Raw genomic sequence first — 13,056 nt, forward strand, 5'->3', positions numbered from 1 at the left:
GACAGAGAAAGGACGCTCAGGCCGAGGATGGCATTCAATTTCTGTCAACGTCTCAAGAGCGGGAAAGCGTAGAGGAGAGAACATTATGCATATGGACACATTTATTTCGAAGTGAATATTATAATAATATCAAGCAAAAGAAGCAAAATTCATACTCTCCGTAAACGATTTCGTCAAGTCTACTACTGCGACGTCAGCAAAACATTGAAGCAAATCTTCTGCACCAGGAGAAAACCCCTCCCGCTGCTTTTCGCACCCTTTCATAAACAAATGGACGTATGAACACAATGATATAGAAAGGTCAAATGTGCATCGAACTGGTTGCCCTTAAAAAAATAAAAAATGGAATGGAAAATACCCGGGAGATCATGCTCTCTTGGTGTACTTCTTCATAGAGCGTCTCTGTCCCTTTTGAGACTCACGCTCAAGGAACTTCCGCTGCTCTTCAGCGGTCATGCCGCGAAGGAGTCGCTCCCGCTCCTCCTTCTTGATCTTCTCGACAGCCAGCCGGCGCTCTTCCGCCTTCTCTTCCTCATCGGCGCGGCGCAGCTTCTTGATCTCTTCTTCACGGACGTTGCGAATCTTGCGCATCACCTCAGGACGGAAGTGAGCGGAAGCAACAAGCTTGTCCGGAAGACGGAGGAACTGGTTGAACAATGGCAGAGTGGCTGCGTAACCAGAAGAAGACGAGGGAAGAGTGACACAAAGGTGAACGCGCTTGCGGGGGGTCGTTTCCTCGATCCTGTGGAACAGCCCCACCATTAGTCTCAAAACAGATAAATTGTCTTTTTGGGAGGTAGATTCTTAACTTACTTGGTGGGCTTGTCGATAGGCTGATCAGTAATAATGAGATACTTGAAGTTGTCACCGGCCTTCTCAATGGCCTGGATCAACTCGGGAGTGAGAAGAGTTTCGGTAATCTCAGCGCTCTCTGTCATCACAGTCACCCAGGGGGGCAGCTTCGCGTTGTCCTTAGTAAAGGTCATGGAAGCATCGTAACGGTCCTGGCGGAAATTGCGCATGTGGTTCTTGTGCACAACAGCCCAGATGAATCCATCGTAGGTCGAATTGTTCACCTTGAGCGACGAAGTATCCTTGCCGGGAACAGGCACGACATCCTTCTCCTTGCCATCAAAAGTGTAGGCGATCGCATCCAAGGTTTCAGTGGGAGCCTGCCAGCTGTCGAAGAAGAAGCTGAGAGCGTAATCCGACCAGTAGATGATGGGATTGGCCCGCTTGGGCAGCTTGATGGTCATGTCCACAAAAGCAACGTTCTGTCTACCCGTCGCATAAGACGCGAACTCCTGGGCCGACTTCTCCTTAAGAATACTCTCCGGCGAGGCGAGTTCGCCCGCAGCAGCATCACCCCCGGCAGTCGACTTGTGGATGCCGTCGAATCCCACGACCGCGAACTCGTTCTGCAGAGCTGGCGCATGCGCCTGCGCCCATTCTCTAGCTCTCCGTTTGTTCTTGCGTGTGCCCCAGAGATGAAAGACGACAATCAGAAAGAGTAGTGGCATAACCATTGCCTCCTGCATGAAGTCCTTGGGCGAGGTCCGCTCCCAGACTCGGTACCATTTTGTATAGGGGACGGCGGTGGCACCCTGGGTGTCGAGAGCAGGGACCGACGACGACGAAGCCGCTACAATGGACACAGGGGACGGCTCAGGAGCCTTCACAAAGTCCGCGAAGTCTAGAACAGTGACAAGATTAAGTTAGTCGAACGCATGTCAAGCAGGAAAAGGAGCGAGTAGTGCCCCATCAGATGGACAGCAGCAGCACTTACCATCCTCGACTTTGGCTGGATTTGAGGGTTGAGAGCCGCCAAACATATTCTTGAACACGCCAGCCATGGTTGATGGGGGAAAAAACAAAACAAAAACCAAACTGGCTTCCGAACCCGCAATGATAGCAACGTGGCGGAGAAAGGAGCGAGGGAGGGAGCGAAGAGGGATTGGGAAAGGGTTGGGGTTCGATTTGACGTTCGTCGCAAAGCGATCGGAGCTATGCTACCTTAGGTTGTGGAGCCGGATTCTGGGTTAGCTCCGTTGACAGAAATGCCCGGGGACAAGTAAAAATACAGAGCTGTGTAAGCTATTTAGATTTTGAATGAACAAAATAATGAATGCATGCAATGATACAGATTGTAAAGAGAGAAAACCTCAATTAATGCATTAGAACTATGATGCAGAGGTGAGGTAGACAGAACATCTACGCACACCATTTTTGATCCCACCATTCCATCCCAACCCGCATACCTCCATAACCTTTTTTGATAATAAAAGAAACACACATAAATCAATCAAAGAACGGAGAGAGTGGGCTGACAAGATAGAGATACACAGTAATGAAACAAACGAGTGAGTGAAGGAGTGGTATCCCGCGCAAAAGAGAAAATAAAAGGACAGAAAATAGCAGAAGCCTCATGGCAGAGACAATTAACGCCGAACCCTTTTAGGAATACAGACCAATGTACACAAGAACTAAAGCTCGCTCCCAAACACACATAAAAGGGACAGGTAGATGAATCGAGATGAACAGCATTAAAAGAAATGTCGTAACGGTCATTAAAGGTCCCAGACTTGCTGGAACTGGGTGGCTGTGGCCTTTTGGAAGGAGGAGGAAGAATAAGAGAGAGGTCCAGAGAAGCAATCAGTGGCCGTAGGCCGGCGGTGGTGACTCTTCTTGGCTATGGCGGTCCCAGAAGCTCCCGCATGCATTGGTCGCCATGAACTTCTCGTCTCGCATGCGACGGGCAATCTCTCCGGCAAGTCTCTCGACCAGCGCTTGATCGACCACACGGTTCATAGGATTGTCGTTGAGGAAGGGAAGGATTGCAGATGGTAGTTGTCGAGGAACGCCGGTAGACGAGCCAGCGTCCTGCTTTTCGTTGAGGTAAATGCTCGGAATTTGCGCGCGCATGGTAGCTCGGGGTGTTGCACTTGTGTCCTCGCTCTGAGTAGCCTGCGTGGCCGGATCCGATGTGGATGAAGGTCCTCCCATATCGCGCATCATTTCAGCTGCAATGTCGCGACGGGGCGCAGGTCGAGAAATGCTCATCCGGTGCCGATCCGGGATGATAGGGAGGTGTAGATCATTGTCGGGCGACAATGGTGGTGTCACTGGATCATCCGACTGTTCATTCAAAATGGGCAATGGAGCTGAGCAGACAGAAGGAGCGCTGGTAGATTCGGTAAATGCGCTCTCGTCGCTGACACTGGGCGCATCGTCGGTGGTCTTTGGACGACGAAGGTCCACAACACGCTTCTTCCGCTTCCGTGAATGTGCCTTGGAATGACGGCCGGCTCCTAAACTCAAGCCGTAGCCACTGAAGGTATGCGACGGTGTTGAAGATCGAGTCTGCATTGATGCGATACTGGCAGAATCCTGGAAGGAAGACATGCTGCCGACCTGGGAGTGTGTTCTCGAGAGAACAGGTGACGTCACGCTTCCAGCGGCGTCAGTCTGGTCCGTCGGCGAAGTCCATGCACGATATACGACCTCTCGGATGGAAGGTGTGAAGAGCGACAAGGTTCGTTGAGAATCCGTAAGAGCTGCGAGGCGCAGAAGGTTCTTCTGAGAGAATAACGAGTGGGCCTCGACGGAAGAATCGAGGGAAAGCGATGCGATATCCGATTCATCCAGGGCATGTCCGAGTGCGTCCACGGGATCTTGCGGTGGACTAGCCAGAGGATCTTGACCAGGGCCTTCCCCGTTCGCGGTTTCCGCCTTCTCAGCTTGCGTCTCGAAGTCTTCCCCAGCACGGTATTCTGGAACCCATAACCGGAGAGACAGTCGGTGAATGATGGCGGGTAATTCATCCATGAACAAAATGCGGAGCTGCGCCTCGATTTCCTTTTGCAAGAAGTCGCGCACAAATGGGATTGAATCAAAGGTGGATGAAACCTTGAGCGACTCGAGTGGGTCATTCCGGAAAACCACGGTGATGCCCTTTTGCTTCGAAAAGACCAGGATTACGAAGCCGGACAGTTTGATATCGGAAAGTGTGATCTGAAGGGGGATGGTAAGGGGAGTACTAGAGAGTAGCAAGACGAAAATTAGATGGATCCAAAGCAGAAGGCAAAGTATCTGTTACTCACGCGGCAGCTAATGGCAGCGGCGTTGCGAAGGACGGTCTTGTGAGGAGATAGGTATTCAGCGGATTCGCCTGAACTCGAGTCTTGAGCGTCAAAAAGGCATCACCCGAGTATGACATCTTGAAGATGCCTCGAAACCGGTCCTCTGCTAAATCCCCGATCTCCAAGATTTCCAGCTCAGGCGGAATGGACCCAAGGTTAAGCTCCGTTACGATGATGTCGTCGACGATAATGGGCGGTTTTGGCGACTTATTGAGGGCCGCAGTTAGTAGATCTTGCGCACGAGTGTAGAAACTCGCGTCTGCCATCAGCGGCGACCAGTTGAAGTTGAACGCCATGGCAAAGCATTGAGAGTACGGAGTTTTAGATGTAATCCAGGGTGCGCTAAGAGTTAAAAAAAAAAAAAAGAAGACTATCGCCGTATGATGGAAATAACGGCGATAACAGAGAAAAGGAGTTGGAGAATAACAAGGCGATGAAAAAAACAGAGATGAAAGGAAGAAAAGAGGGAAGTTGATCTGTGATAAGCCTAAAGAGGCTGCGAGAGAACCGGGAAGGAGGAAGTCAAGGGAAGAGAAAAAAAGAAGACTGAATGATGAAGCGAAGATTCCCGAGGTCGCAGGCGTTCCCGGCGGTTCAGTGTGGGTATTTGGTAATGTCAGTACAGAAAAGGTAAGACGACTCGCGTGATCCACGCGACACCTGAATTGAAAGTAGATAAATGATCACTCATATGTCAAGAGTACTATATTTCAGAGATATCACTACTTAGAACTTTACAGTTGATCTGGAGACTAGAAGACTACTCGAGCTGTTGCTGATGCGATGTTTCAGGGATGAAATCGATACATGGAGTTGCTGGAGGTCTCCGTCGTCCGTACTCATCTTACGATTCTCCAAGGAGGCGGGAAGTCAATAAGGCAAATCATAATAATAATAATAATAATACGGAGTAGGTACTATCCGTTACTGTACGTTAATAGCAAGACAAGAGAGAAAATTCAGCTGGAGAAAAGCGGCAACCCGGAAAATAATACGTCACTTGCACACTGGATGATTGCGATGATATGCAGTGAATCTGCAACCATTATGGAGTCCAGCTACTTTAGAGAACAATCAAATTTGTTTATCATAGAGGATGATGGATCCGTACATCGTCCATCTTCTCCATCAATCATCCACTATGATTTTATCTTGATAATAATGGTATACAAAGACCCAAGACTCCCAAGACTACAATTATCAACCATCAGTACAGACTACAGACTACCTTATCTACTTTAAGTACTCCGTAACAAAATAACAACAGTCTTCTCCTCCGCTCGACCGCCAACAATAATATAATAATAACTAGATAACATCGATCTTATTGATACCCCTTACTACTCCGTAATACCAATCTTTCTCTTCCCCACATCCTGATTCAACCCACCCGTATCACCATCAATGATGTGTCGTCTCTAACTGGTTTGCCGATGTCTAAGATGGGTTCTGGAATGTCTGGACTCTAGCCTCCCGTTCAAGTAATTGATGGGCCAAGACAGTTGAATTTTCGCGGATCGCACGACCCCTTTCCCCCGTATTATTATTACTGTTTGAAATGGCGAATTTTGACCACGGTCTTTGTCTGAGTTGTAGACGACTCAGTGGCAAATGGCGATATTTATTTAGGTACTAGACAATCGATCATTGCATCGCCGGTTTTGTTGGAGTCTTAAGCCGACCAGCATGTAATAATGATGTCTCGGCATGCACACCAACCGTGATAACCCGGACTTGGAAGGGCCATAGCAGACAACTCTCCTTTGTATGGCTACTCTATCAATTACCAAGGCGTAGAACACAGCACCTGACTCCATAGCCTTGGGGAGTAGTTATCCCATTCACACATGGGATGGATCCAATACAAATACATCATGCCTTTTCGAGCATTATCTATCTCGTGGAGGAAAGAAAGATGATCAGGGCGCTCGGGATCACTTTCCGTGTCTACCTTCGTCCTAAAAGCAGGAAAACGTCTGGTGCTCAATGTTATAGCCTCCTAAAAACTCATCCATGAAAGCCTCACACACAAGAACATGCAATGCATGGACATGTGTCATATGGACTGCTTGCACCATCAGGCTATGCTCCTCGGTCCACGGTGCGAATGCGGGGTGAACACACACCCGTGAAGCTAGATAAGCATGCAGAACAGTCCAACGGGATGGTGATATCCAAGGTTTTCCATTCGTCACGAAATAACTGCTTGGATAGAGCGGTTGTGGGATAGAGCACTCGCACCAGCCTGTCAGCACGTGTAGCCATGGCCATGGTCTGTGGCCTCCATGGATACAAGTATAACCCATGCATAGATTGTAACGAGCAATCCAGACATGACCACTATTGAAGAGCAGCGACAGAGGTGCACACTGCCAGTCAATGCGATGATGCAAACCATACTCCTCACGTGACTATACACATATGCCCCAGCAACCGTGGCACTAATCCACTCTGGGAAGAATGTCAATAGCTGTGGTGGACCTCAGGGTCGTCCTTCAACACTCGCAAACAGCGACTCACTGTCGAGAACGGTCATTTTACGTTAATCAAGGACTCGGATTTACTAGTGCCAGAGCTAGGAGCAGAAAAACCAGACCCTCGCCATGCCGTTATCGCCTTCTCCGACTCCTGGAATTCACCCACCACCAGGATTATGGAACTCCCAACCAGCCACAAAGACACGCGGCGCTCAGAGGAGGGTGTACGGCAAGCGAAAGGCGGACGCACCACGAGCGGTATTCGATCAAAGAAGCCCGCTCAAGGGACTGGAAAAGGCGACAAAGAGAGCAGTGCGCAATGCCGTTGACCAGGTACAAGAGAAACTGGCCGAAGTCACACTAGACGATTCATCAGCGAGCTTTAAAAAAGGCGAAAGTACCGAGAGCTCCCCGGAAGCCGCAAATGAGGAGGACAAACAAAACGCGGCTCCATCACCAGGGTCTCAATCGCCAGAGGAGGAGAGTATTCCCGAGCCATCACCCGTGAAGAGCACGCCCAAGTCGCAAAAACGCTATGAGACTATGGTGGAAGTCAGAATTACTCCGAGACGCATTGATATCATTACCCCACCCAGGAAGAAGGAAGTGAAGGAAACCGATACAGAAGGCAAAACTAGGAGAACAAGGCAGAAAAAGCCTACACCACGTCTGTCCTCGGGATGCGTCGAAGATGAGAAAGTGAACAACTACGTCCGTGCTGTCCTTAATGAGGCCTTATCTCCAGTCGCCGCTCATGGCGTCCAGAAATTCGGCTCATGGGCAGCCCGAGCCGGCAATATGCTGGAGGTCGTGAAACTGGCGGAAGGTTCTTACGGAGAAGTGTACAAACTGCGTTTGCGCGAGGAGATCTGCAAGAAAGAGATGTCCAAGTCAAGACTTGCTCGCTTAAGGGCCTATGGCGATGGCGTGTTCAAGGTTGTCCCTTTGCGTGCGCAAAGCGGTCCCGGTTCGAAGAAATTCACGGGCATTGAGGAGATAGTCTCTGAGGTCAAGATGCTCAAATACTTGGATCCCATTCCGGGTTTCGCTCGGTTTCGGGAAATTCACGTTGTGCAGGGCCGGTTTCCGGAGTCGTTCCAGAGTGCCTGGGATCATTACAAGAAGACCAGGGATGATTGTCTGAATCCCAATCCTTCGAGTAAAAGAGCATATCCGGACTCGCAGCTCTGGGCGGTCGTGGAGATGGATGACGCTGGCTGTGAGCTTGAGAAGTTCTCGTGGTCTTCAATATTTCAGATCTACGACATATTCTGGGGGGTTGCGATGGCTCTGGCACGAGCTGAAGAATATGCGTTGTTTGAGGTAGGTTTCTTGCGAACATCCACTTAATTGAGGTTCAGGCCTGACTTTCTGAAGCATCGGGATCTCCATCTTGGAAACGTGTGCATTAAGACAACTCGCGCGGATGGCTGCATGGATCCCCCAACAGATACGGATATTATGCATCAATCATGGACGAGTGACTTCGGACTCAGCACGTTGGAGACCACCATCATCGATTATTCGCTTTCTCGTGCAGAATTGCGGGCTGTTGGAGAGACGAACGAGGTGGTGGACATTGCCTCATCAGATCTCGATAAGAAGCAAATCTTCGATGCAATTGGCCGCGACGAAGACGAGGTCTTGCTGAGAAACACATATAGATAGTAAATCTTCTCCCTTTCCATCGAGTGACAGCGGAGATGTTAACATGTTACAGCATGCGCGCGGAAGTCTACCACGGAAACCCCACCGATTCCCAAAAGACCCCCGATATCCCGGGCATCTGGGCTGAATATGCGCCCAGGACGAATCTTGTCTGGCTGCTATTCATCCTCAAGAATCTCCTCAAAAACCGAAAGGCCGAGCCCTCTCCACCACCACCACGAACCACGAGGAAAGCTCTAGCTCCGTGCACTCCCAACAAGAGCCTACAAACCAAAGCTGCCACGAAATCCGGCGTAAAAGCAACCAAGCCCCTCGTGACCCAGTTAAATTCCACTGCCGCCCAGAAGGTCACGCAGCTGAAAACGACGCTCGAAGAGAGGTTAAAGTCCATCCTGGCCCTTCTCGATCTCGAAAATGGCCATGAGGATATGTGCTGCGCTGCAGATTTGGTGGCCTATGCCATCGACTCGCAATGGTTGAGCGAAGAGGATTTCTTCTAGCGTTTTTCTGTACCGTTATACTTGCATCTTGCATTATGGGGTGTTATCTGGATTTAGCATGGAGTTTTTTTTTTTTTTTTTACCTATATACCATATCCTTATATAATATCGGTGAGCACTGGGAGTCATCTCATGGTGACTGGATTGCATGTGGTCTGGAGTTGGCTGGATTTTGATAGACTTAGCATTTCCAATTTTATTTCGATCTTTATACCGAATGAGAATGGATATTCCAACACAAGCTCGTAGGTATGTCCAGTGCTATAAGTTGTGCGATGGATGTTACTTCTGGTGTGATGTTAAAATTTGGGGAAATATATTTATTCGTTCTCCGAAAATGAGAGATCAGTCATGCCAAAAATCCGAAACACATTTGAACCAAGGAAGTTCAAGAGCAAATAAAGTAAAAAGTAGAACAGATCATTTGAGCATTTGAACAGCACTACTTAGCTACCACTACTGGTCAGCAAATCACATCATAGTCTCTCTGTTCCCTCCATCAGCAGCAGAAAGTTTCACGTTTAGTGCAGGCCGACACCACAAGTTATACGACTCCTGCTCCGCCCAATCCTCACTTTCTGGACACAGATCCATATCAAAATGCCACAGAACCTTAGTCAGAATAAGACGCATCTCGGCATTTGCGAGGCTGCACTGAGTCAGTGGCTTCGGTCAATAGCGTGCCAGCACAGACTGGTATGAAAATGCCACTTACTGCTGACCTAGACAGTTACGAGGCCCGTACGAGAACGGCTGGAGCGCTTCTTTCTTGTCTCCTGCGAATGGATTATCTGCCTCGTTCTCGTCTGCCTGGTTCTTCAACCAACGCTCAGGGACGAAAGCGTCCGGCTCCGCGAAGTTCGTGCTCGAATGGAAGATAGACCAGAGGGATATCGAGACCGAGGTCTACCAAACTGTCAGATGAGGAGGGGATGGAAGTTGGTGGGCCGTGCGGGCGGCCGTCAACTTACACCTGCGGGCACGTAGGCCCCGTTGATCATTGCTCCTTCCTCGGGGACAAGGCGTGGTAGCATTGCGGGAATAGGAGGATATATCCGTAGACTCTCCTCGAGGACGGCGTTGAGGTAAGGGAGCGTAGCGATGGAAGAGAGACTGATCTCCGCCGGGTCTTGGAACCTGTCCCGTACCTCGCTCACCAGTCGCTCGTAAACACGCCGGTTTTTGAGGAGATTGAAGGTACAACCCGAAAGCAACGCCGCCGTGGTTTCGCTACCAGCCAGGACAAAGGTCGCAGCGTTGGCATCGATCTCTTCGCGCGACATGCGGCTCTCGTCATCCTTGTTCCTGAGTATGTAGGATATGAAGTCCGGACGGTCCGTTTGGCGCTGCAGCCGACGATCGACCTTGTCTACGACCAACTGGAAGCTTGCCTCTCGGCGCTGGTGCAGGGACCTCGGCACCAACAGTTTCGTCAGGGGAGCCAGGAAAGGAAAGAACCAAAGGATCTTGAGGTAGACGCTCAGCTTCACGGCGTCGAGCATGATGGATACCCACCAGTGATATTTGCTATCCTTGAGACAGTCAAATGGCTCTCCAAAGGCAAGGTCGCCGATGAGATCGAAGGTGGTGTAGTTGTACCATCTGGTGATATCGATGACCCCCGAGCGCGAGCTTTCAATACATGCCTGCAGCTTCTCGACAAGCAAGTCCGCATACGTGTGTAATAGTGGCTCCTGATCCCGCAAAGCTTTGTCCGAGAATGCATGGGAGACTAGCCGTCGCATGCGAATATGATCAGACTCCGGAGCTGTAATGATTGCATTCACCCCGTTAGGAGTAGGGACATAGAGAGCAGGATCCTTCGCAAATGTCCTTTGACCTTTTCTCGTCCTATGTCCGTATATCTCTTTCCATGCCTGTGGGGTCCGGTACACTAGAGCATTGGGGCCGATGCGAACCACGTCGCCATACTGGTCATGGAGATCTTTGACCTTTGAGTGAACTATACCACGAATCTCCCACACAAGGAGCGGTATTGGGGATATAGCGGCAAGCTTTGGTCCCGGATATTGACTTAAAGGATGGAAATAGATGGCATATATTGAATGAGGAGCAAGATAGCTTAGAGCCTATGAGCGATTAGCATGATTGAGCAGTTCTTTCCCTGGCTCGTGTACGAACTACTAGAAGCCCCAATTTGAATATCGCCCAGAGCGATATGCTCTCTAAGATGTAATGTAGCCAGAAAGCCATGCCACTCGTATGAATTAACCTTCTTCGTAGCAGATCTTCTCGTCTGATGTTGGACGTTGAGTATAGAGACTATAAGGAGGTATGATAAGAAATCTCCTGAGGGTAAACTTGAAGCACAATAGTCATTTAGAAGGATATCAAAGCTTGAACAATATGGTGTATGATGAATGAACTTGCTAGTTGGGTACCCCATCTCTATTGATAAGCTGATTGTCTCGTGAGTCAGTTATGAGCTGGCAGAGAGCAAAAACTTCCATTACCATGTCTAGAACCCTAAGCAAGGAGAAATGGTCTCCATTTTGCGATGGCCAATGAACGCTAGGATGAATGCATTGAACACATGATGAGCAGGAAAGTGCCCTGGTCTTAGACTGGGTATCATTAATAGACACATGTATTGACAAGGAGCAATTGAGAGATTCTTGTCAATGGCCTACTGCTGCTGACAACAATGAGAACAAGGGGACCAAGTCAACATAAGAATTCTAGGCATTCATCTTTTTGTTCTTCAGTTGGATCCTTGTTGGCTTTCAACTCAAAAAAAAAAATGCAATATTTCAGTCAAGTATGGGATACCGAGATTCCGATGTACTGTAAGCAAAGCCCACCTTAATCATCTATAGTCAAAATTCCTCCAGGGAACATTCATATACTGGCAACGAGGAAGCTCATGAGACTCCCTGCAGCCAAGCCACCCACCAAGACCATGCTCATGAACCCACCAGCGGCCTCTCGTTCGTCTGCAGAGACCCATTGGCCAGCTCCCATCATACAACTGCTTCCAAGGTACCCATTGGAGACACCGAAGAGCAACTGTACCACAAAGAGATAGAAAAAATCACTCTTCACAATGGCCCCTCTTCCGCCAATGTTACAAAGCAGGTACAGTGGAATGAACCCGAGCCGCGCGACTGCCATGATGAAAACAGCCCAAGGATGATGAGCTAGTGACAGACTAGGGACGATGACAGACACCCTTCCGATCAAATCGCCGACGTTCCATATGAGAAAAGCCAGCGGAATGAAGACTTCTCGAGAGAATAATCGTGATCCGTTGGGATCTTGCCGTACAGACTCAATTCCGACCGTAAAGACGGGGAATACCATCGTGGCTGCGAAACACAGAAATAGAGCCAGTGAGAGGAATTGAAGTTTCTTGAACAAAGTCCAGAGACTCACTGTCTTGTGAGCATAGTCAGAAGGAATGGTGTCACTCTGTCCGTCCAACGACGGGAGGGACACACTCGACCGCCGCCTGACAAGAGAAAGGAACGCAACCAGTGACAGAGCAGCGACAAATGTTGCTGTAATAAAATACATGAACGCGGATTTCGACGATGCCTGCGGCAAGTCTTGTCCCTGTTTCGCCGGCACCGCCAGGGCAGAGATGATCTGTACCACGCAGGGGAGAACCCCTGCAACACCCTGGCCCGCCATGATCGCCTGGGTATATTCCTCTCTTCCATAGCTAGACACATAGGCGAAGACACCATTCTGATTGACGCCGGTTGCTAAGCTGGCGCCGAATACCATCAACATCAAAAAGCCGAAGTACGATCTTACTCCGACATCTGTCAAGATGACCGTCGAAAATGCCAACAGCAAGAAAACAACCATGTTGATCAGCAGGGAAAGCGTTACTCGTCTTGGGTAGGAAGCTCCTTTCTGCAGTTTCGCAAGGATGAATGACGACCCCAGATTGGTGATGGTCGAGACGGTAAGAATCGAAGGTTGGAAGTGGGTTACTGCCCAGTTGTCCGATTGGAATCGCAGATAGAAATACGGCGCTGCAGCGAGGAACATGTTCCTATTCCATTCAGATGGTCAGGATATGGGAACAAATCGCGACAATCCAGAGACATACCATGCCCACAGCATTGAAACCCCAAGAAGGAAGAAAACGCCATATTCGTATCTGGAGAAAGGAGATTCATTTTGTCGTCGAGAACAGATCGACTCATGGTCCTCGTTGTCAACCTCAACTGGGTGCTCTATCGGCTCATAAGCCGCCGGACGAGCAAGTAACTGCCGGATGCGATCCATTTGTGTAGTTTGTAG

General features: G+C 49.4%; 5 protein-coding genes across 5 annotated transcripts, besides 1 other annotated feature; 1 reads left to right on the forward strand and 4 right to left on the reverse strand.

Annotated features, from left to right (window-relative positions):
- Window positions 1-366: 366 nt before the first annotated feature.
- ACLA_049170 (CCDC47 family protein) lies at window positions 367-1,853 on the reverse strand (the record flags this gene model as incomplete). Its single annotated transcript, XM_001271870.1, has 3 exons — window positions 367-742; window positions 814-1,693; window positions 1,787-1,853. 3 exons carry the CDS (start codon window positions 1,851-1,853, stop codon window positions 367-369), a joined length of 1,323 nt encoding a protein of 440 aa, XP_001271871.1.
- Window positions 1,854-2,652: 799 nt separating this feature from the next.
- Window positions 2,653-4,435, reverse strand: ACLA_049180 (MDM34 family protein; the record flags this gene model as incomplete). The annotated part of the gene is made up of 2 exons (XM_001271871.1): window positions 2,653-4,036; window positions 4,101-4,435. The coding sequence occupies 2 exons, from the start codon at window positions 4,433-4,435 to the stop codon at window positions 2,653-2,655; spliced, it is 1,719 nt and encodes a 572-aa protein (XP_001271872.1).
- Window positions 4,436-5,020: 585 nt separating this feature from the next.
- Window positions 5,021-5,045: a microsatellite.
- A 1,697-nt stretch (window positions 5,046-6,742) lies between these two features.
- On the forward strand, window positions 6,743-8,784 carry ACLA_049190 (uncharacterized protein; the record flags this gene model as incomplete). Its single annotated transcript, XM_001271872.1, has 3 exons — window positions 6,743-7,939; window positions 7,994-8,283; window positions 8,337-8,784. 3 exons carry the CDS (start codon window positions 6,743-6,745, stop codon window positions 8,782-8,784), a joined length of 1,935 nt encoding a protein of 644 aa, XP_001271873.1.
- A 471-nt stretch (window positions 8,785-9,255) lies between these two features.
- Window positions 9,256-10,998, reverse strand: ACLA_049200 (cytochrome P450; the record flags this gene model as incomplete). The annotated part of the gene is made up of 4 exons (XM_001271873.1): window positions 9,256-9,433; window positions 9,500-9,690; window positions 9,756-10,874; window positions 10,927-10,998. 4 exons carry the CDS (start codon window positions 10,996-10,998, stop codon window positions 9,256-9,258), a joined length of 1,560 nt encoding a protein of 519 aa, XP_001271874.1.
- Window positions 10,999-11,643: 645 nt separating this feature from the next.
- On the reverse strand, window positions 11,644-13,041 carry ACLA_049210 (nucleoside transmembrane transporter FUN26; the record flags this gene model as incomplete). The annotated part of the gene is made up of 2 exons (XM_001271874.1): window positions 11,644-12,805; window positions 12,863-13,041. 2 exons carry the CDS (start codon window positions 13,039-13,041, stop codon window positions 11,644-11,646), a joined length of 1,341 nt encoding a protein of 446 aa, XP_001271875.1.
- Between the last annotated feature and the right edge of the window lie 15 nt (window positions 13,042-13,056).

This window comes from Aspergillus clavatus, genomic scaffold (genome assembly GCF_000002715.2).
Source record: "Aspergillus clavatus NRRL 1 1099423829800 genomic scaffold, whole genome shotgun sequence".
NCBI classification, from domain to species: domain Eukaryota; kingdom Fungi; phylum Ascomycota; class Eurotiomycetes; order Eurotiales; family Aspergillaceae; genus Aspergillus; species Aspergillus clavatus.